General features: G+C 34.6%; 1 protein-coding gene across 8 annotated transcripts; it reads right to left on the reverse strand.

Annotated features, from left to right (window-relative positions):
* Positions 1-603: 603 nt before the first annotated feature.
* Positions 604-22870, reverse strand: EBAG9 (estrogen receptor binding site associated antigen 9). 8 transcript variants are annotated; one of them, XM_017891543.1, is made up of 9 exons: positions 22039-22498; positions 21785-21947; positions 16472-16519; positions 15224-15321; positions 12235-12313; positions 11312-11470; positions 9573-9680; positions 5691-5782; positions 1440-2158 (listed from the first exon to the last, which is right to left on the reverse strand). In XM_017891543.1, the coding sequence occupies exons 4-9, from the start codon at positions 15304-15306 to the stop codon at positions 2038-2040; spliced, it is 642 nt and encodes a 213-aa protein (XP_017747032.1). In that variant the 5' UTR covers positions 15307-15321; positions 16472-16519; positions 21785-21947; positions 22039-22498; the 3' UTR covers positions 1440-2037. The 8 variants fall into 8 exon arrangements, with proteins under 8 accessions (XP_017747028.1, XP_017747032.1, XP_017747030.1 ...); XM_017891541.1 differs by having other exon boundaries at positions 21775-21947; XM_017891537.1 differs by lacking the exons at positions 21785-21947; positions 22039-22498 and adding an exon at positions 22584-22793.

Below are 22870 nucleotides of genomic sequence, written 5' to 3' on the forward strand. Positions count from 1 at the left end.
TCAGTACATGAAATGTACAATTTTGGTAATGGCTAAAATGTCACTAACTCTATCTAAGCCTACCAGTATTTCTTATTACTTCTAATAAGGATCTAAAACTGACAATTCTTTATTGAAATCAATAAAACAAAAAATAGAAACCGTAAATTTAGTAGCTAAAGGAGACAGTATGCTACCACGAATTGTTTATCATATGCATTTAACTCAGTGACTACTTTTGGGACCAAAATATACCCAAGTTAATACAGGAATTTAGTTTACACATCAATAGAAATAAAATAAATTCCAGAATTGTTATCTATTCTTTCCACAAGAAAAATCTATTTCTTCCTAATTAATCATACTAACTATAATTTCTAACATCTTTATTTTAAATAACCAAAACCAAAAGCCAAACAACAACAACAAAAACCTCAAACATATGAAAATCATGACCAAAGCAAACTTAAATACTTTTCAGCTACTGGGGAAAAGCAATACAAGTAATTGAGCTAAAGGAAGTTATCCTTTATGAACTCCAAATTTAGACAAGCCATGTTGTATTCCCATAATAACTAAATACAAAGAAGGAAGATAATACATTATTAAAACTTTTGAGCCCAATTCTATTTAAGTTGGGAGTTTATTAGCAGAAATTCTAATGAATATAATAACTAGAAATATAATTTGGGGCTATAACAAACTCTGTATCAAAGTTAAATTTCATCTTATTCTATAATCACATTTAGTCTGGAATCTTAGGCTAAGGGCTTAAAGGGCTCTCATTGTATAACTTATGATTTTTCTATAAAGTATCACTTTAAGTAAAATAAATTAGCAAGGTTTGGCCTGCAGAGTATCTATGACATTTTAAAATCTCACATAGTGTTGATTCTAGGCAGTAACTTAGTAAAATCTTTAAAATTCTAAAATGATAGGAAAATCAAGCTGGATGCATTTCAGTTGTGATGAAAAGGTTAATGGGATTTTAAACTATCAAGTCTACTTTTCCCCTATAAACAACAGTATTTAACTATTTCCTTAAGACTATTTTGGAGCCAATCAACACCATAAATAAAAGATTATTATTCCTACCTTTATGATTTAATGAATCAATAATGTTATCCTAGCCAATAACACAGGTAACCTACATAATGTCGGACATCTAAAGCTAATACAGAAATCATCTACAAGCTTTGAAATATTTGACCTGATGGCTTTGTGCATTTGTAAATTAATGGCTTTTGGGATGGAGGAAGAACTAAGGCACTCAAAGATACCACAACATCTTAAAATCTATAGTGAAAGGAAAAAACTACTAATACTAGTTCTTAAAACTCACAAGTTATAATGTAAAACAAATGTCATTTTAGTTGATTTTCAATGCTTATACATGCGGTATACATTACATGTATGACATTACAACACCAATCCAAAAGAAAACAATGATGTACAAAATGTTTATGATAAATAAAATTATTGCATTTAATGTCATTTTCATGAAATGAAAATCATCAAATTCCTTAATGTTGTATCAAACGTAAACAATACCAGTTCAAATTAGAGAGAATGTATGTCAACACCAACTTTTGACAAAAATAAGAAAGCTAAAGCCCTACAATTTATCTAATTTAGGTCAGGTAACCATGGAAACAAAAGAATATTAAAATTATTTATTTTATCATTATGCACATTGAAGGAAATCATAACAGACCTTTTCCACCATAAAATTATATACACCCATTTATTTAGCTAGAAACACTAGCTTGAGAGGTACTGATATATTCCATTTGTGATACTTTCTGTATAGCAAACAAATGTCTTATATTTGGAGCACGTTGAAGAAAACATTGTCTCAAGTCTTTTTTGTTTTTTTGAGTCTCAATCACTAAGAGTTCAAGGTACTTTGGGAGAATTCTAGTGTCCTGGATGGCTTGATCAATGTATTAAAATCAAGCAGTGTGTATTCTTAAAATACTCTTAAATCCATACAAATGTTGCTAGAGTTGTGGAGCTGAGATTTCTCCTACTGGCATGATAAAATGTGAAGAACATGTGTTATGAAAGTTTCACACCAATTTTATTTTGTTCCTTCTTCATTAGCCGTTGTGCTTCCTTTTCCATTTTCTTCCTTTGTTGTTCGGCTGCTCTCTTTTCTCTGTCTGCTAGTTTCTGCTGTCTGCAAAGAAATATACTTATATTTTTACTTTTAGAAAATACTACACAGGTAAAATGGCAAATAAATTCTAGAAATAAATAGCAGTGCCTTTTATCACCATCAAATAAAATGTTGAAAGTCTTGAAATCTTCTAACTTGAAAATTCCAAATATTTTCAAAAACAGGATTTCTCTTAGTCCTTAGAACATGACTTGTGAAGTAGAAGAAATATTATCTCTATTTTACAAATAAGTAAAATGAGGCATAAAGGCTACGTGACTGGCCCGAAGTCATAGGATTAAGTACAGGGGTAAGAACCCACATCTTCTGACACTTCTTATTCAGATTATCTCCATTTCGTAAAACAGTACTTCCACTGAACCACATCTTTTTCTGGGGATACCATTCAGAAAAGCTTGATATTGAGCTTGATAATCTCCTGTTAATATAGTAGTTATAAACAGCCAGTTTTTAAAGAGAATGATGAACACAGCTGAACAGAACACATGCTCCAAAAAGAAAATGGAAACTTAAGATATCCCTTCCACCTAGAATCTAGAAATAAATTTCAAGATTAACATGTGACTAACTCTACCAAAGAGAAGAGTGGTGGGTATTTAATCAAATACTGCATGTTCTCACTTATAAGTGGGCGCTAAATTATGAGAACACATGAATGTATAGAGAACAATGCATACTGGGACCTACCAGAAGGGAGGAGGTTAGACAGAGGGAGAGGATCAGGAAAAATAATGGATATTAGGTTTAATACCTGGCTGATGAAATAATCCATATGACAAACCCCCTTGACACGTTTACCTATGTAACAAACCTGCACATCCTGCACATGTAACCCTGAACTTAAAACTTTTTTTTTTTTTAAAAAGAGAGGTAGGTATTTACTAATTATACTTTGTGAAACACATACCCCTTCCTTATTCTTTCCATAACTCCACTGACCCAGACTCACTCTCTCTATCTTTATTGATTGGTTTATGTAGGGAGTGGAGGTAGGAGTGGGATGATGAAACAGGAGAGAGCGGAGTGAACATACGCTGGTCCTGGATCTGAAGGGTTAGGGTGTGAGAAAATCATTCAAGTATGCAGCGTTGAGGCAGGAAGCTACAGGTCACAATTGGGCATGGAATAGGCAACATTAGGTTATATGCAGAAAAATTCAAAGTGGATTATCTATGTCTGGGGGAGATCAATACTGACTACAGCGAGTGAAAAGTATGTACAGTTCTCAATCATAAACAGGAGTAGGCAGAGTTATGGATGACCAAAATTCAAGAAAGTAAAGAAACTATTTTTGGCAACATTTTGACTTTTGTTATCAATTTCTGAAGAATAGTTTTAAAAAATATATTTTTCATCACTCTGCTCATGTTCAAGAAAACTAATAATCTGAACTAAAAATATCAAACCAGAAGAAAAAAGGAAGGTAAGGAAAAAACTATAAAGGGCTGGCTAGTTATCTCACTATAAACAAGTGAGATAACAAAGTTTTGACCTGGTTACTAGCTAAAATAATATAAGGGCTGAGCATCTCAAATATAAAAATCCAAAATCTGAAATGCTCCAAAATCTGAAATTTTTTGAGGGCCGACCTGATGCTCAAAGGAAATTGTCACTGGAGCATTTCAGATTTTAGATTTTCATATTTGAGATGATGAACCAGTAGTAGAACACAAATATTCTAAGGTCTCAAAAATTTCAAAATCTGAAACACTTCTGGTCCCAAGCATTTTGGAAAGTATCAAATCTGTACTTTCTGTATCAAAAACTAAAATGTAAAAGAGACAATGTAAGAGATAGCTGCAGACAATACATTTTACCTATCCAGATGCATGCTGGGAATTATTAAAGTACCAGAATCATCATTCTTAGCAATACTGATCACAGTACTGGCAGTATTTTATAGTGGCAATAGGAAAAAAGCTCAGAGTTGGAAGATATGGAATGTGGATACATTTTTAAAATGCTCAGTGTCTATTCAGGGGCAGTAACAATGTACGGAAGCCTCCATTTCTCTTTGGCTCTCCCTATGTACTTGCAGCATGAAGCATGTCTATTACAGATTAACAATCTCACTCTCCCAAGCTGTCCTTAAAGGGTAAAACATTAAGTTTTTAAGTACATTTTTTTCATTTGTCTTGTTTTGTTAGGGGTTAAGAGGCATTTAATGAAAAAGAAAAGGTTTTTGTACAATGTTAAGATACTTGTGAACTCATGGCATGAACTGTACAGTGAGATTACTGTATTTAAAAAGGACAGCCCCCTTCCTTTGTCTTTGCAGTTAATGGCACTAATAATTGCTAGAATCCCCAAAATGTCTTAAAATACTCAGACATCTGTATTTATTATTTACTTTTTAAAATAACACTGAATTTTAAAGAGATGATTTGTCTTTTTTGATGATCCATGCAATATCCTAAGTGTTATACTTCACAATTTAAAAAATATTCCCTTTATAAAAGATAAGCTATACTGACTAAATAAGAACTAAATTTTAAAAACTCTCACAATTTTCCTGACTGAATTTTGAAATGTGACATCCCCTAACCAGCAAAAAAACAAACAAACAAAAAAAGACTTGATATATTTCAAAGGAAAAAAACCCAAAAACTTCAAACAAAATTCCCAGTTATTTAGCTGCACCCTCTGCTGGTTGTTCAATGTAACTGTAATTTATTGACAAAGCCAAGAAAGGAAAATACAAAAATGAAATCAGTTTTTTTGTTGAGAGTCAGATAAAGAATAATTTGCTTGCTATTCCTATGGTAAAAACAATCTAAATTTTAAAATAAAAAAATTATATTGCTGTATCTTACTATACAATTTTAAAAATGTATAAATTATTTAGATGCATTTAAATATCTGATTTTTAAAAATCAGTAATCAGTCACTAGCTCTCCCTTAAGATAAATTTTCTCTTTACTCTTTGACCTAACGTAGCAGTACTAAGAAATATGTTTGCTGCTCACACACAAAAAAGAACAACCAATAAAAATGAACTTTAGAACTTCCAGAATAGTATTTTTTGTAGAATGGGTAGTTCATCTAACATATAGGGCTTTCACGGACATCATTTAAGATATATGTACAAACGTACAGTGTCACGTAAGTTATTTTCATTCAAATGAGCAGTGCTGGGCACTATGCTAGATCATGAGGAAATGGAAATAAAGTTGTAACTTCTGATCTAGAGGAATATCAAGCTTGTAATATGATATGTATCATATGTATATAACCATATATATAAAAAACTTTTTATATACATGTATACATAACATTTCATTTGCCATTAATAAAGTTATTTTGTTCCTACAGTGCTTAAAATTCTTGGTTTCTGTGAGGTTTTAATCATATAAAATAGTATCTGCAGTCTGAAATACAAAAAAAAAAAAAAACCAAAAAAACTCCATATTATCTAAGGCTCAAATGAAGAAAAATATAATATTTGGCAGAATAGGCTCCCTTGACTTGAAACACAAGAGGGAAGAAATCTAGTTCTTCTACTCAGGTTGCAATATAAATGCCACTCAAATACCTCAGAACTTCTTCTGCTTGCCAGGCTGCATCTTCTTCTTCTTCCCATGCATTGGTATTTTCTTGCCAGGTATCTAAGTCACCTAATTCAGACTACAATGAAAAGTAAAACAAAATTAAGAGAGTAAAAGTCATCCTTTTCCACATAGCCATCAAAAGAGTATCTTTTAACACGTAACTTAGAACCTGTCATTCTGCTGTGTCTTTTCAGCTTCCTTACCCTGTCCTATTCAAGGCACAAATGATTTTGCTTTTGGCTTGCCTAGAACTGATGTATGACTTTCGATGCTCCTAGGCAAGTCCAGCTTTCTTCTTTATTTTATGTTTTATGGGATACTCTCTTAAATTTTCTTCTTTGCTGTACTTTATTTTGAAATGAACAAGAACAGAACATTTCTTTGGTTTCTTTCTCTTCTCAGTAAGATGAGGGAGCTGGGCATAGAGTGACAAGAAATTGACTGATCCCAGACTGAATCAGAAATCCTTGACTGGACTAATCTGTGCTGAAAAGAACTGCAAGCTGAAATGTAAAAACTAGCACAGTCATCTTCATTTAAGCATATGTAACTTACCGGAGATTTTTTATTGGCACTTACTGTGTCAATCCTAGGCAAAAATGATAAATCATGCAAAATGTATCTTTACTGAAATACTTCTATGCCATGCTTCCTTTTCCCAGTCTTTCTTTCCTGGTATCATCTCCTGGTCCCTACCTCTATTTCCCAAGGCAGACCTCCAAAAGTTCACTGTTTTCTTTCAATAACTAATGAAAATGGTCATGCTGGACTATTTAGGTAGGTTTGGAAGTGACTGTGTGTAAAATAACTGGTACCAATCTGTGAACAGATTTATTTAATAGCATATTGTTTTAAATACTTATCCCTAAAAATGAAATAGAATGTTTTGAGCTTTCTTCTTCTGACAATATATGTAATACCATACTCTGTTAAAAATTATTAAAATATTTCTAATTGTTTAATATACATTTCTGAAAGGAGCATTTTTAAAGCTACTGAAAGTGCAAATGACAGCTTTGAAAAGTACCAAGCTATCCTCTTGACTGCAGCAGGTAGAAATCTTGCCTTTTCTTCTCCCCTACTTTGTTTTTTTTTTTTTTAGGAATCAGCATTTCACTTTGCTGCCCAGGTTGGAGTACATGGTGTGATCATGGCTCACGACAGCTTCAAACTCCCGGGCTCAAGGGATCCTCCCACCTCAGTTGCCCTAGTAGCTGGGACTGCAGACACATGCCACCACACCTGGCTAATTGTTTTTTACTTTTTTTAGAAATGAGGTCTAGCTATGTTGCTCAAGTTGATCTTGAACTCCTGACCTCAAGTGATCCTCCTGCCTCAACCTCCCAAATTGCTGGGATTACAAGTGTGAGCCACTGCACTCAATTGCTTTCTTTTCTCTTTACTAATTTGACAAGATTTAAAATTGTATCTTGTTATTTTACTTTGTTTTGTTTGAGACAGGGTCTCACTCTGTCACCTAGGCTGGAGTGCAGTGGTGTGATCACAGCTCACTGCAGCCTCCACCTCTTGGGCTCAAGCAATCCTCTTACCCCAGCCCCTCCCAAGTAGCTGGGACTATAGGCCCGCACCACCACACCCAGCTAACTTTTTTAGTTTGGTAGAGGGGGGATTTTGCCATGTTGCCCAGGCTGGTCTCGAACTCCTGAGCTCATGTGACCTGCCCACCTTGGCCTCCTGAAGTGCTGAGATTACAGGCATGTACCACCTCACTGGGCCTACTTTGAGCACTAATAAGATCAAGCTTTTCTTCAAATTAGGTTATGTCTATTTCTTATTTGTAAACTTCCCATTCATATCATCTATTCTTCCACTAAAGTAAGTATTTGACTGTTAGAGTAGATAAAATATTTAGATTTTTTTAAAAGTGAAACTATAGAGACCATTAAAAGGGTGGTATCTGATCCTTTAGTAGAGATGGCCTTAGTAAAAGAAAAGGGAGAAAACCATTGATAGATCTGTCTACATAAAACTAAATACACCTGCCCAACAAAAATATCCAAACCAATTGAACAAACTAAAAAAGTATAAAACATGACATTTATCTTTAGTATAAAAGAACTCTCACAACAATATGAATGGTGAATTCTAGAAAAAAATAAAATGTATAGTTTAAAAGAAGAATCTAATTTGTAGAATGAATGGTAAGATATTTTTGGTATAGAAAACAAAGTCCAATAGGTTACCATCCTCTCCTATGCAATGCCCCTTTATTCTGTCTGCTTGGGAGGAAAATATGTGGAAACAGCAGTGGAGACATTCTTCATCTACCCTACTTACCCCTTCTCAACTCTGTAAGTAGTTGTATATTTACAACTTTACAATGAGCTATGATAGTATTATAATATCATATACGTGGCAAATATTGCTAATTCAGCGGGTAGGATTAAAGCATTTCACCAATATGGATCAAACATATATGAATAAAGTTTAATTTTGAGATCTATAAAATAAAAAATTAAACATTATAATGCTATGTTATTCAGCTAAGTATCTATGGTGTATGTTCACAGCATCATGTAACTGCATAGGAATTATCAAAGTTTGTAATTACATTGATATGTGTGATCATTTATTTAATATTATGTCTTCCCTACTAGAATGCATTTTTCTGAGGCAAAGACCCTTTAATGCCACAGGGTCTGGCTTTAGTAAAACAATGTTTTTACTCAATGAATTAAAAACATACATATACTTGGGTCACCTGGGGAGAGGGGCCTCAGAAGCAACTATGCAGTTTACACAAATAAATAAAATACATAGATTGACAGACAAATGTAGTTTAAAAACACGTCCACAACTTCTTAGACATTCCTTCCTTCAAGAGGTGGAGGCTTGCGTGTGGGCTGGATTTAGTGGCTTCTAATGAAATAACGTGGAAGTGACAGTGTATCACTTATAAAACCACATCACAAAAAGGCATTGTGGTGTCACCCTCACCCATGAGCAAGTGCTCTCACTCTCTTATCACTTACTGGGAAAATCAGCAGTTACGTCATAAAGAAATTCAAGCAGCTCCTTGGAGAGGTGCACAGCAAGGAACTGAGGCTTTGTGCAAACAGCATTAATTTGTCAGGTGTAGAAGTGAGCTGTCTTTGAAATGAATCCTTCGACCACAGTCAAGCCTTCAGATAATTGAAGACCCAACCCAATGACTTGTCTGCAAACTCATGAGAAATTCTGAGTTAGAACCACCCAGTTTAGTCATCTGGATTCCCAATTCACAGAAACTGTGACATTAGTATTTGTTATTATTTCAAGTCACTGAACTGAATTTGGAGTTGTTACACAACAATGGATAATATAATCAATCAATCAAAGCATGCTTAAAGCTTAGGTAGGTAGGGGTCTGGACATCTGTGCTTTTAAAAAACTTCCAAAGCTGATTTTGATATGCTCCCAAGGTTGAGAACCTCAGCTGTCTACTTCTTTCAAAATTTTCCTTCAAAAGTTTCATTTAAGTCAAACCATTTAAAATTAAGTCATACTTTGAATGAAAATACACTATGTGAAGAAAACAATTCACAACTCACTTTAAAATAATCTACCATTAGGGTTAATCTCTCATTTTAAGGGTAATCTCTCTGATGTTTATATTTTTAAATAACATTGTGTCTCTATCTTTCACGTGTACAATGAGACCTGGATCTTAGTATCTAATGTAATTTACAATCTCATAAAAGGTTAGGATTGGTAAAACTCCAGATTAACCTCTCTCGAACTGCTAAACCTGTTTCAAAGTTACAAAAACATAAATACTATGTTAAACTCAATTAGATTTTATTCCTCTGCTTTAAAGAAAACAGAAACAAAATGAAACCTTTCCCTAGAACCATTAACATACTTACAGACTGATGAATAAAAGGCAGATCTTGTGTAGCTGCTAATCTACTAGAAAAACCTGTGCTCCCATCTGGGATGCCAAAATTCAATGGTTCTCTCTTCTTAATAACAATCTGGAAGATTAATTGAAAAAGAATTACAGGGATATTTTACAAATCACTACATAAGAATAGACAACCAAAACATTTTGTAATTACTTAAAATATTTCTTTTAAAATTTACAACGTAAAACTAAAAAAAGTCTGTAAGTATCAATTTCCCAGGCAATTGTTGTACAAATCAGTTACATACTAAGAAAAATTGTATTTCACTTTTAAAAATTAATACAGTCTCATTTTCTTTCTTCCTCTCCTACTTTCCCCAGACCCCAAAATATAATCAATCACTTTTAGTTACTGTATTAAATAAGAACAGGTATCATATCCTGCCAATAGTATAAACAACTCTCCCAGCATGTGAGATACCTATGAATACATTAACTCATTCAGGCCAGTAGCATCAAAATACACTTACATGATATGTTGGTAGCCTTATTCAAAGCATTTCCACTCTAATTAATTTAATAAGGCACTACAGTGTAATATACTAGCTTCCTACGGAGAGCAGCAGTATACTTCCACAATACAAGGTATTCATCTACTAAGAAACTCAAAGAATCCTTAAAAAATACACAATTTAATGTGTTTTAGCATTGAGAAATTTGGACAACTCAACAAAAAAGAATGTAAATGTTATCAACCTAGACAATGTAAATATAAATGTACAGCTGAAATCAGCTGAGAGAAAGGTGAGGAACAACTGCATTATAAATTGTGAAATAATGTCCTAATTTTTATAAAGTGTGTGTGTGTAAATATATATACATATATGATAATATTTTCTATGTTTGAACAGGAAAGCGAGCTTTAAGTGTGTTTTTCTGATATAGCAGAGTGACTAGTGAGGTAGACTGGAATAAAGGAGAGGGAAATAAATAAATCTTCATTTACCATAATATGAATGTAGTGGACAATGTCTGTTACTGGTAAACAAAAAATGGAAATATAATCATATTATAGATAGATATGGTGACAAACACTTGAAGAAATCCAAACAGAAAATTATTGAGTGGCTGCTTCTTGGAAGTAGAACTGGCTAAGAAGAGTGATAGGTCAGAAGTCTAACTTTTCATTATAAGTTCTTCTACATTTTTTGATTTGAAAAAAGTACATGTAGTATTTTGATAAATGAAAAGGAAAATACTCAAGCATTCTGCTTTTTCCAGTAATTCCCTGAATCTCTAAATGATCTTCCATATTCAATTCAAAAGAGATAAATGAGATAATGTATAGATGACTAATACAAACTCACAATTATTCTTAAGTTCTTAGAGTCCTGCATCAGTTTTATAATGGTTACAAACAATAAAATCCACTTATCAGTTTGTAGATATTACTAAAGTATGAACTTGTTAGAACTCTTATCCAATTCACCTTAGTCTCCATGGCAGAGACTGGAGTCTAGAATCTGACATATAGCAGGATTTCGATACATGTATAAATATAATTTTAAAAGACTTGGGGTACAACTTACTAGAACTATGTCCAGGTCATTTGAACATATAAAATTCTTACTTAACACGACAGAAAACAAACAATAGATACTTAGAAATAGGCTTTCTAATAAATGTGAATTGTATAATCTAATTTTAACTATAGGAATCTAAAAAGTAGTTTAATCTCCAAAAGCATAAATCTTAACATACTTTCTGAGTTTTCCTAATAGTTGGTGTCATGTCCTTAAAATAGTCAGGTTCCAGTTGTTCCAAAGAATTTTGTTGTGTTGCCACACTCCCATTCCCTCCTTCGATCTTTACACTGGTGGGTGCATCTTCATCCCAGGAAGTCCACTCTTCAACATCTGTCTAAATTTAATTGATCAACAGTATCAGCCACAAAGGGGCAACTTAATGAACATTTCATTGATGATTTATTAGAAAAATGGGCTTTACAAAAACACTGGTTTCACACTTTTTTGACCCACAGGAAAATATACATTTTATATCGCAGATCAAAACTTGATCAAAAGTTGAAAAAATACAAGACATTCTGATATATTATGTTCTATTTTATTCTATTATGTCCATTAAAAAACAAAAAACAAAGTAAAACAAAAGCAAATGCTCTGAAAACTGAACTGACATTAAAACTATAACCCATAGAAGGACTGGACATTTTCACCTAAGCCTAACCAGATTGATCATCTGATAAAAAATACCAAGCTTCTCCACATGATTTAAATAAGACAAAGTCTCAAAGCATAGTATTCAAAATGTTCATGAAACAACCCAGAATTATTCAGCACATAAAAATCAATAAATCTTAATTTGCAAGGTAAGTTAATCAACAGATACCAACACCAAAATGATACGTTGGAATTCTCTAAGGCTTTACAATAGCTATTATAAAAATGCTCCAACAAGCAATAGCAAACACTTGAAACCAATGAAAACAAAATAGAAAATGTCAACAAAGAAACAAGATAAAATGAAGAACCAAATAGAATTTTCAGACCAGGTAAATTTAACAACACAACAAAAATCAAAGTAATTTCTATTAATATATTGTTCTAGGACACTTAATTTTCAAAACAAAACAAAACAAAACAAAAGAACAAAGAAAAACCTACCTGCTTAGGAACTGATGAATAATCAACTGTAGTTGGCAAAGTTATTTGATCTCCACTTAATTTCCGTCCTCTGCCAGATCTGAAACAAAAATGAAATAATTTATTTCAAGAACTACCAAAACAAGCAAAGTAAAAGCACTATGTATCTGGTAATTTAAGGCTTATAAAACAAGATCTTTCTCAATTTTATAATTATTGATTTTAATAATTAACAGTTACTCATTAATTTATGGTAAAAAAAGTCATAAATCAGACATCTTGTGAATGTTTTTTAAATCTTGGACAGAAACAGAACAACGCAACTGCTTTTTGGCTTAAGGCTCCGAATTATAAACAAACTCAAGAGGAATATAAAGTCAAAAACAAAAATGCAAGATGCTTTCAGAGCATGCTCCTTGGAGTGCTATGGGTTCTGTGGGTGAAGTTCTGGGCCACCTTTGCTGTTTTAAACAGGGTGGCTTGGCTTTTATGTTTTATACATGGGGTTTCTTGACAAGATTAACTATTAAGAAGTTTAAAAATCACTGGTTTGAACCAAACGGTAATTTAGTTTTAAGGATTAGTAGAAGTACCACATTAAACAGGACGTACTATAACTCAGTTGTTAAGAACATGGTCTGTGGGATCTGTAAACCACAGTTTTCAATGTTACTTCTATTATGTCTAGTTAGAATTATCTACTTCTCAGCCTCAACAGCCTCATCTATAAAATGCAGGTATTCAAACCCACTTTTGCAGGGTTGTTTGAATTTAATTAACTGACATATTTAAAACCCCTAGACAGTGTGTGCCTGCTACATCGCAAAACATACAAAAAATGGCAGGTAATAGAGACGATGAGTCATTTACTTCACTTCAAATAATCTATAAAGCATCAATAAGAACTAACTGATAAAGTCAGCTATTTTTATTACAGATTCAAAGCTATATTTGTTTAAGGCTGAATAGAAAAGTAATATAAAAAAGTAATATGAAATTTATGACATAAGCCTGTTTTTCCTTTCAGTAGAGATGGGGTTCTGCTGTGTTGCCCAGGCTGGTCTTGAACTCCTAGCCTCAAGCTATCCTCCCACCTCGGCCTCCCAAGGCCCTGGGATTACAGACATGAGCTACCACGCCTGGCCAAGCCTGGTATTTTAAAATACATGGTCTAAGGTTCCTTCAGACACCAAAGAGAAACTTATCCTAACATATGGTCAGTTTTCTTTAAAATTGAACATACAATCAATTCTAAATATGTATACATTTACAACACGAATGTCCTTAATATTTTTTACATCAAGAAAATTTCTTATCCTAAAAGTAATCTATTTAAATTTTAAAAAATAGTAGTGCAAAAAGAAAACATCTATATTTCATCACCACTGTTGACACAATGCTTCTTATTTTAACTTCCTGTCTTCTGGCAATTAATACCCATTTTTAATGTTGCTTTACCTGGTGAATTTCTGGCCATCCTCTTCCTCATTCTCTGGTCATTTAAACACTTAGGTCACTCCTTTTTCTACTTCCCAAATCCTGTCCTCTTGGGTGATTTCAAGTCAACCACCTAAATTTTCCATTTCTTTCTTGACTTCTGCTCAAGTGATCATCTCTGGATGATCATTTCACCCACTTGTCTCTTGCAATACCTTGGACTTTTTTTTTTTAAATCTCAGACCACTCTACTTGTAGCAATAAATTCAATGGCACTTAAGTCTCAGAGTTTTAGCAGCTATCAAATGGTCAGTTAGCCAGAGACTGCAGTTCCTATCCTTCCTTGCAGCTAGGGGGCCATATGACTAAGCTCTGGAAAGCAGGCAGTGCAAAAATTGTTGTGTGCAACCTCTAAATCATGTCTCTCTCTCTATATATATATAAAGAGCTGATTGCTATCCATTTCCTTTTTTACTATACCCTCCCTTAGTGTGTATGTAACTTTTTCCCAGTATCCTTAGGCCACAGAAACACCTAACAATTCCACCGAATAAGGTAGTTACAACCAAAAATCTTAAGTATGTCCTAACTGCTTAGTAGCCATTGTAAAAAATATACATTTAAAGAAAACGTAATATTTCTATTTATTCTTAAATAACCACAATCACTGTACTTATTAATGAAATGTGTGTGCCTGTTGAACACTCCACAGCTTCTTATGCCTTAGAATAAAACTGGAGACCATCCTTCTTGTTTTCAGTTCTACATTAATTTTGGTGCAGTACTTGCTTTTAATTACAACCTAAAATCCTGGCTCTGCAACGAGATGTCACCAAAAATATAAGTAAACAAAAACTATCTCAAACATTGAAGAATACCATCATAAAAAAATACTGCAGGATTTAATGTTGCAAATGTGAACTACTTTGAGTTGAGGTATTCAACAGATGCTATCACTATGTTTCACTGGAAAATTTAAAATATTCTATGGCATCCCTGTGAATTTCATGTAAAGCCCTGAGGTGCCTCAGCACACATTTTAGAAATCATAGCTCTTGGGTATGATCCTGTGACAAAACAGAAGGAACTGAAGTCTACAGATGATGTCCTAAAGCAAATGACTTACCTGCCCTTGACTAGCATATTCTGGAATGTTACTTAAACAGACAAAATAATTTTTTTTTAAATATAAAAACAACACTACTGTAGTATAGGCAGAAATACCTATTCCAAATTTCACCTAACAACTTTAAAACATTCCTATAATGAAACAAATACATCAAAGTTCTGCGATGATTATAACAACGAAAGTTGGTCTGTCTATTCCTAAATAGTATTAAGCATATTATTTTAGTGGAAAGTATAAGAATTTGAATGAACAAAAACAACTGAACCTCTATTTTCTAGATCTGAAGTAGAGAAAAGTATTTAAAATGACTAGGAATTAAATGAATAAATACTGCAATCAAGATATTCAACTTAAATATAACCTGTCCGTCCACAAAATTTTAAGTTTTGAAGGTATCCAAAACCAGCGAGGAGATACACAGGTCAGTTTGAACATAAAACTTACCTGCATATTAATCTCTTTAGGAATGAGAATACTGTTGCTAGGCAGGTACAAAATTTAAATAACCGAAACTGGGTGATGGCCATGGTGGGAATCAAAACCTGTGGAAGAGGCACAAAACAAAAAATGCAGTAAATTGATTTCAAAAGTCATACTCCTGTCCTGAAGAGACCTATTACGCACTAAGAAAATCTAAGATAGTTTTACTTTTCTCTAGAAACTATAACACAGTAAATTTTAAAATTATAATTTAAATCATATTAACAATTCAAAACCAGATTTTGAGTTTTCAGTGGTTGTAAGGATAAAATCCTTCATTTTGAGTTTTTGAAAATAATTTTACCTAAATCTATTAATACAAAAATTTACAATTCAAAAAATCAAAAGTATAAAATAGTATATATTAAATATCTGTGTACCTTTTGAAGTTTGAGCCACCTGAACATAATACTATTTAAAATATTTTAATATTTTAACTTGCAGATGAATATGTTTCCTTATATCCATTTTATAGATGAGGAAATTGAATTAAGAGAGGTCACATAACTTGATCAAAGTCACATAGCTAGTAAGTTGAAAGTTACCATGGAGCTCATTTAGTCCAGTGGTTCACAAATCTGGGAATCTATTAAAGAAATGCCAATACCTAGGACTACCTCTAGTAAGTCCATTAAATCATATATTCTGAGGCGTAAGGGCTGGTCACAACCAATAAGACAAGAAGGGAGATTAAAAACCACTCAACTGAAAAGGCAGCAGGAAACAAAGAAAAGAGAACAAATAACATATGGGACAAGTCAAAAACAAGTATGATGACAGAGGTAAATCTAACCATATCAATAATCTCATTAAATGCAAATTGTGTAGCATTTCAATTGAAAGGCAGAGATTGTTAGATTGGATAAGAAAGGAAGACAGCCCCCCTCCATGCTGCCAATGAGAAACGCATTTTAAATAAAAAGACACAAATAGGTTAAAAGTAAAAGGATAGGAGAAAATATACTATGCTAGCACTAATCAAAAGAAAGTTGAAGCAACTATTTCAGTGCTAGACAGACTATAGCAAAAAGAACATTACCAGATATAAAAGTGGTCATTTCACAGTGATAAAGGGGTCAATTAATAAAAAGTACATAACAATCTAAAACATGTGTCCTTAATAACAGAATTTTGCCAATATCATAAACAAGACAGATGACATGATTAGATTCTGCAGATATTAAAAGGATACTGAAGAACCATTACGTTTACCTTTGTTCCTGTATTTACTTGACAACTGAGATAAAATGGACAACAACTCTGAAAGACACAAATTACTAAAGCATAAGAACAACCTGAAAATCTGTATATCTATTAAAGAAATTAAATTTGTAGTTATAAAAATTTCCCAGGCACAGATGGCTTCACTGGTAAATTCTACAAAACATTTAGGAAGGAATAATATCCATTCTATACAAACTGCCAAAACACTGAAGAAGGACTATTTTCCCAACTCATTATTTGAGGCCAGTATTACACTGATACTAATCCAAAGATATTACCAGAAAAGAAAACTATTAATATTCTATTAATCTAGACACAAATCTCTTTAGCCAAATATTAGTAAATTAAATCCAACAATATATAAATGGATACAACAGCGTGAAAAATTGGTGCTTAGTTTGGAAATGCTGGATTGGTTTAACATTTAAAAATCAAATGTCATTCACTGTATTAGCAAACTAAAACGAACAACCATATAAACATCCCAATAGAGACAGAAAAAGCCTTTGACAAAACTCAACATCCATTCCTGTTAAAGAAAAAAAAAAATTGCTGCAAAGTATAAGGGAACTTTCTCAACTTGATCAAGAACGTCTATGAAAAAACTACAGTAATATAAGACTTAACGGTAAAACAAATTCGATAGTTTCTCCCCACGATCATGAATAACACAAGCATGTCTGCTTTTTCTACTTTTAGTCAACATCATAGTGGAAGTTCTGGCCAATGCAATCCAGCAAAAAAAAAAAAGAAAAAAATAGAAAAGAAATAAAAGGCATCCAGAATGGAAAGAAGAAATAAAAGTGTGCTACTCTACGTGGAAAATTCAACAGGATGTACAATTAATTGTATTTCTATACGTTAACAACAATTAGTAAGAAATTGAAATGTTAAAAAAACATTTACATAGGCATAAAAAATATGATATTTGAGGACAAATCTAATTAAGGACTTGATTACTGAAAACTATCAAATATTGCTGAGACATTTAAAAGGCCTATATTAATTTAAAAAGACTTTTATTAAGATATCAACATTTCCCAAAATGAGTTATAGATTCCATGCAATCTCAACCAAAATCTCGGCAGGTTTTTTCTGTAAAACTTGACAAGCTAATTTCTAAAATCCATATGGAAATGTAAAGAACGTATATAATAGCCAAAACAACACTGAAAAAGAACAAGGTAAAACTGCTAGCACTATCTGGTTTCAAGACTCGTAATAAAGCTTCAGTAATAAAAAATGTATAGTATTAGAATCAAAATACATAAATAGATCAATGGAAAGTACAAGAATAGACCCACATACATACAAACAACTGTAATTTGATAAAGATGCAAAGGTTAATTCAGAAAGAAAAGAACAGCTATTAAGAAAAAAAAAAGTACTGGTTAAACTGGATATCCACATGGAAAAAATCAAAACAAAAACCTTCAATATATATCTGGCACCAGTTACAAGTAATTAAAAATAGATCATAGACCTAAATGTAGTCTGAAACTACAAAATTTGCAAAAAAAAAACTTGTTGACCCTGGGTCAGGCAAAGATTTTTAGGTAGTACAACAAAAGCACAATCCATAAAATAAAAGATTGGCAAATGAGACTTTATCAAAATTAAAAACTACAAGTCAAAACACTATTAATGGAACAAAAGACAAGTCACAGACTGAGAGAAAAATCCTTGCAAAGCATATGTCTGATAACGGACTTAAACCCAGAATATCTAAGAACCTCTCAAAATTAAAAAATAATTTTAAAAAAACTCAACGTAAAAATGAGCAAAAGGTCTAACTACACGTTTCATCAAAAAATATATACCTGGCTGGGCGCCGTGGCTACACCCGTAATCCCAGCACTTTGGGAGGCCAAGGCGGGAGGATCACAAGGTCAGGAGAACAAGAACATCCTGGCGAACACAGTGAAACCCTGTCTCTACTAAAAATACAAAAAATTAGCCAGGTGTGGTGAGGCAACAGAATGGCATAAGCCCAGGAGGCGGAACTTGAAGTGAGCGGAGATTGTGCCACTGCTCCAGCCTGGGCGACAGACCGAGCTCCGTCTCAAAAAAAAAAAAGAAAAAGAACATATACAATGGTAAATAAGTATATTAAATGATGGTCAGCATCTTTAATCATTAGAAAAATGAAAATTAAAGCCACAGTGAGAAATTATTACATACCTACTGGGATGATTCAAACTAAAAATAATGGGTCAATAATGACCATAGCAAGTACTGGCAAGGATTTGGAACAACTGGCACTCTCATACTTTAGTAGTGGGAAAGTAAAATGTACAACCACTTTGAAAAAGAGTTTGGCAGTTTCTTACAAAGTTTGACAGACATCTACCATATGACCCAGCCGTTCTACTCCTTGTAATTTACCCAAGATAAAGAAAAGCATATAGCCACATAAAGACTTGTATTTGAAGGGTGAGGCAGGAGAATAGCTTAAATGCGGGACACGGAAGTTGCAGTGAGCCAAGATTGAGTCACTGCACTTCAGCCTGGTGACACAGCAGGACTCCATCTCCAAAAAAAAAAAAAAAAAAAATGAACCTAAAATAATTAAATAAAGACTGTAATTTGAATAGCAGCTTTTAACTTAATAGCTCCAAAACTGGAAACCAGTTCTCCTCCGCGCCGGCGCAAGGCAAAATATGCCCTATCTTTTCTCAATTTCTAGGGTCAGAAGGGCTTGAGACAATTAAGGTACAAAGACAGGGCCTCCCAAATGTACCTTCAGCAATGCGTCAGTACCTTGTACATATGGTCTCTCCATATGAGCTGAACGATTTACTGAATGCCTAACCTGGAAGTGGCCTACTAATTGACAGGATGAAAAGACAGTGACTGTAAAAAAAAAAAAAAAAAAAAAAAAAAGAAACAGAATATTAAAAAAATTTTACTCCAGTAATTTAAATACTTCTGTCAAAAACATCCCAACTGGTGGTTTACTCGGGTTCAAATCATGCAACAATGCTGACTCCTCCTTTCTCTCTCCTTATACCTAATTGCCAAAAAGACCCTATTCAATTTCCCAGTACTGCCCATATTCTTTCTTATTTCCACTGTAATCTATCTAGCATAAGCCTTTATTACCTCTTGCTGGACTACTGTAAAGTCTTCTTAATTTTGGTATTTTATTCTTCCCGAGAAACAACATTTTTTATTTTGTATTATGGTTATTTCTATACCTTACTTTGCCCTGTACAACCCTTCTCTAGAGTGTTTTATTCATTTGGTACCTTCAGTTACCATTTGCAAAGTAATAGTTGAAGAAAAGTTTGATTGCTTCATTATGACTAGAAAGATCTGAAAAATTACGATGGTGAATGATTGCTTCATTTAAAGCTTATTTGTCAAGAACAAAACTCTCAACCAAAAGAAAACTTTCTCAAATGAAAATTAGCCTAAATTTTCTGAAAAATTATAAGAAAAAAAAAGCCAGAAAAGAGACTATAGAACGTGTGGTACTTGGCGGGGAAGGAAATAGAATCAAGGAGATACTTATCAGTATGTTGTGAAGAAAAAAGATGACATTTACCATTTGGGACTGTCAGTTTTAGGATATATATGAATAAAAGTTGAGAATAAATTTCATATAGAGCCCTGGTAACCACAGCCATCACCTTTCCAAATATTGTTAGTGTCATTGTTTAATAAATATTCGCCAACTTGAATGACTTCAATGCAAACTTGAGGTAAAATGTAAAGGTTGATTTTTTTTTCCAATAAAAAATAGAAACTGGGTTTTTTAGTGATTACAGGATAGAATTCTCTCCCTAGCAATCAAGAATATCCTCATTCTGTGGAAAATTTTCTTTTGTGATTAAAGAGGAGAACTGATACTCACTGACTGTCTACTATGGACCAAGCACTATCGAAATGTTAACTCACTTGACTCAAAAAGCCATCTTATGAGATAGATATTACTGTCCTTGTTTCACAGAACTAAACACAGAGTTAGCACATCCACTGACTCCATTCAAACCTTGGTCTGTTTAATTCAAAAGTCAAGAACATCTCATGAACAATGACTATTCTTAATAATTCAGTGATATTACCACTTCCAAGATAAATTTTCCAACCAGTTGCAGTAAAATAGGGAAAACGCGATCAAGTCACACTTCGATTTTCTCAGTTACACTGACTGGCAGGCAGGAACATCCTTTGAGACGTGTATTTACTTAATGTTCCGATTCATCTAAATGAATATATATTAGCACTTACTATGTTTCAGTCGCTACTTTGGATTTGGAGGCTGGGAAATACTACCAACTCCGCACAGGGAAACTCTGCGTTCACTCCCAATTGTCTTGAGCTTGCCCATAAACTTGTTCCTAAGGAATGCAAGAAACTAAGGAGGCAGGATGTCCACCAATCAGTCTTGCTTATTCTGGTATTTATAGGTTTGTCAAAGTCGGGCACATAGTAGGTACTCAAATATTTGCTGAACGGAAGGAAATTAACATTCCTTGAGCACTTGAACGTTCAAGACAATGTTCGATCACCTCACTGGAATCCTCAGGACAATCAAAACAGGTAGGTTTTTCACTACTCCTGTTTAATAAATGAGGCTGACAGACTTAGATTCACTCATCCAGGATTTAAAGAGACTGACCCGAAAGCCCAAGGCTCTCCCCACATCATACCCTACTTAAGAAACCTTTTAATTGTGTGCACATTGCCTCAGTGCGATTTTTGAAATGCCCTCTAGATCATCAAGTTGATAAGTATCGTAGGCTACTTTACACTTTGGCTGCTTTAAAACACTTTCTAGAACGGAACAGTGTTAATATAATCTAATCTTAACATTAAATTTCCTTAAAAATTACAAAGACAAAAATTTGAGGTATGTCAGAATGAGATTCAAAACTATGAGGCAATGTATCCTCATTAAGGCTTTTTGAAGAAATGACATCTCTAGAAAATCAACAGGAATGAGAGCTCTGCCATGTTAACTGAAAAATTTTTTCCTACAATTAAAAAAAAAGAATGCTACATTAGAAACTGATAGATCAAATGTATTGTATCTTTTCTTGTTGAAATTCTCGGTAAACTGCTAGAGGTCCTTTCAAGTAGCCTCAATATATCACAATTCATAAAACAAGCCAAAATCTATGTCGGTACACACTAAACAAGTGCTGTATTTCTAAAACTCTATTTCCGAATCTTGTCATACCAAAATTTGAAAAACCGTATGACCTAGTACGGTCCAGAATATCCTCAAACTGTAAGTCTCTGAAGTGGGTTAGAAAATATCACAAAGCTCACAAAATAAAATTTACCTGAACTCACTTAAATTTGATAAAGGTTTGAGCAGCGGCCCGTAAGAGAAGAGGAAACAGAAGCGGAGTGTGAGAGCTAAAATCGAACATTCTGTGCCATGTCTGGCAACCGAGAGTCAGGCCCTCAAATATGTGACACCACTGGGGCGGTTCCGAAGGCGGAGTAAGGTCTCCTGAATAACTCAAAAGGAAAGAGTTTCATAACTTAAGTGGTTTCATTTCAGATTACCCACGTGAAATTGGCTGATGAAAAAAAAATCATACCCACTGCACAGATGAGAAAAAACAGGAGCGTTTTCAGGTTATACAAGCCGACGCCTGGCGCCCGGCGTGACGTGAAACGCTCTAAGTTGCTGCAGCTGGATACCAGGTGGACTGGGATTTAAATTGTGGAAAAATCGGCCTGGAGAGGTACAAGGCCTGTAGACGGAGGGCAGTAAGGTCACGGAAATTTTCCTGAGGAAGGCGGCTTTGGAGGCTGGGTGCTTTCCGGGCCGGTACCCCGCAGGCCAGTCTCCCACGCGTGAGCGGAGCATGGCGAATGCCGCACGCCTGGGTCCCGCTCCCAGTCGCAGTTTCTTCACCCCAGAGGTCACCTTGACCCGGAAACAGTACCCAAGAGCAGCGGTCAGGCGTCGGGGGAGGTCGGGTGGAAAGGCGAAGAGGAAGGTGGGAGGGCGGGAAGTGCGCAAAGAGGCGGAGGGCCCACGGCGAAGGGCAGACGATGCCCCAGAGGCTAGGGCTGGGGTCGGGATGGGGGTTGGGAGAGGAAAGCCCCTCCCAGGCACGCGCGAACCGCACACACTCACCTGCCCCTCCCCCTCCCCGCCCGCCCGGCGGAGGCTCCGAGCTGCCGCGGGCCGTGCGCGCGCACACAAGGCGCGCTCACGCGCGCTGCCTGTCTCTTCCTCGAGCTCGCGCTCCGCCCGTTCACTCCCAGCCCCGCTCATTCAAAGCCGGGCGCGCGCTCCCTAGCAGCCTGCGTTGCCTCCGCGCAGCCTCCATGGCCTCCTGCTCCTCGGAAAACCCGCCCCCAGCCCCTCCTCTAGCCCCACCCCCAGCCCTCCTTGAAGGCGGATCTCGGCTGTCTCCAGGC

This window comes from Rhinopithecus bieti, unplaced genomic scaffold (assembly GCF_001698545.2).
Source record: "Rhinopithecus bieti isolate Rb0 unplaced genomic scaffold, ASM169854v2 scaffold_18921, whole genome shotgun sequence".
Classification (NCBI taxonomy): Eukaryota; Metazoa; Chordata; class Mammalia; order Primates; family Cercopithecidae; genus Rhinopithecus; species Rhinopithecus bieti.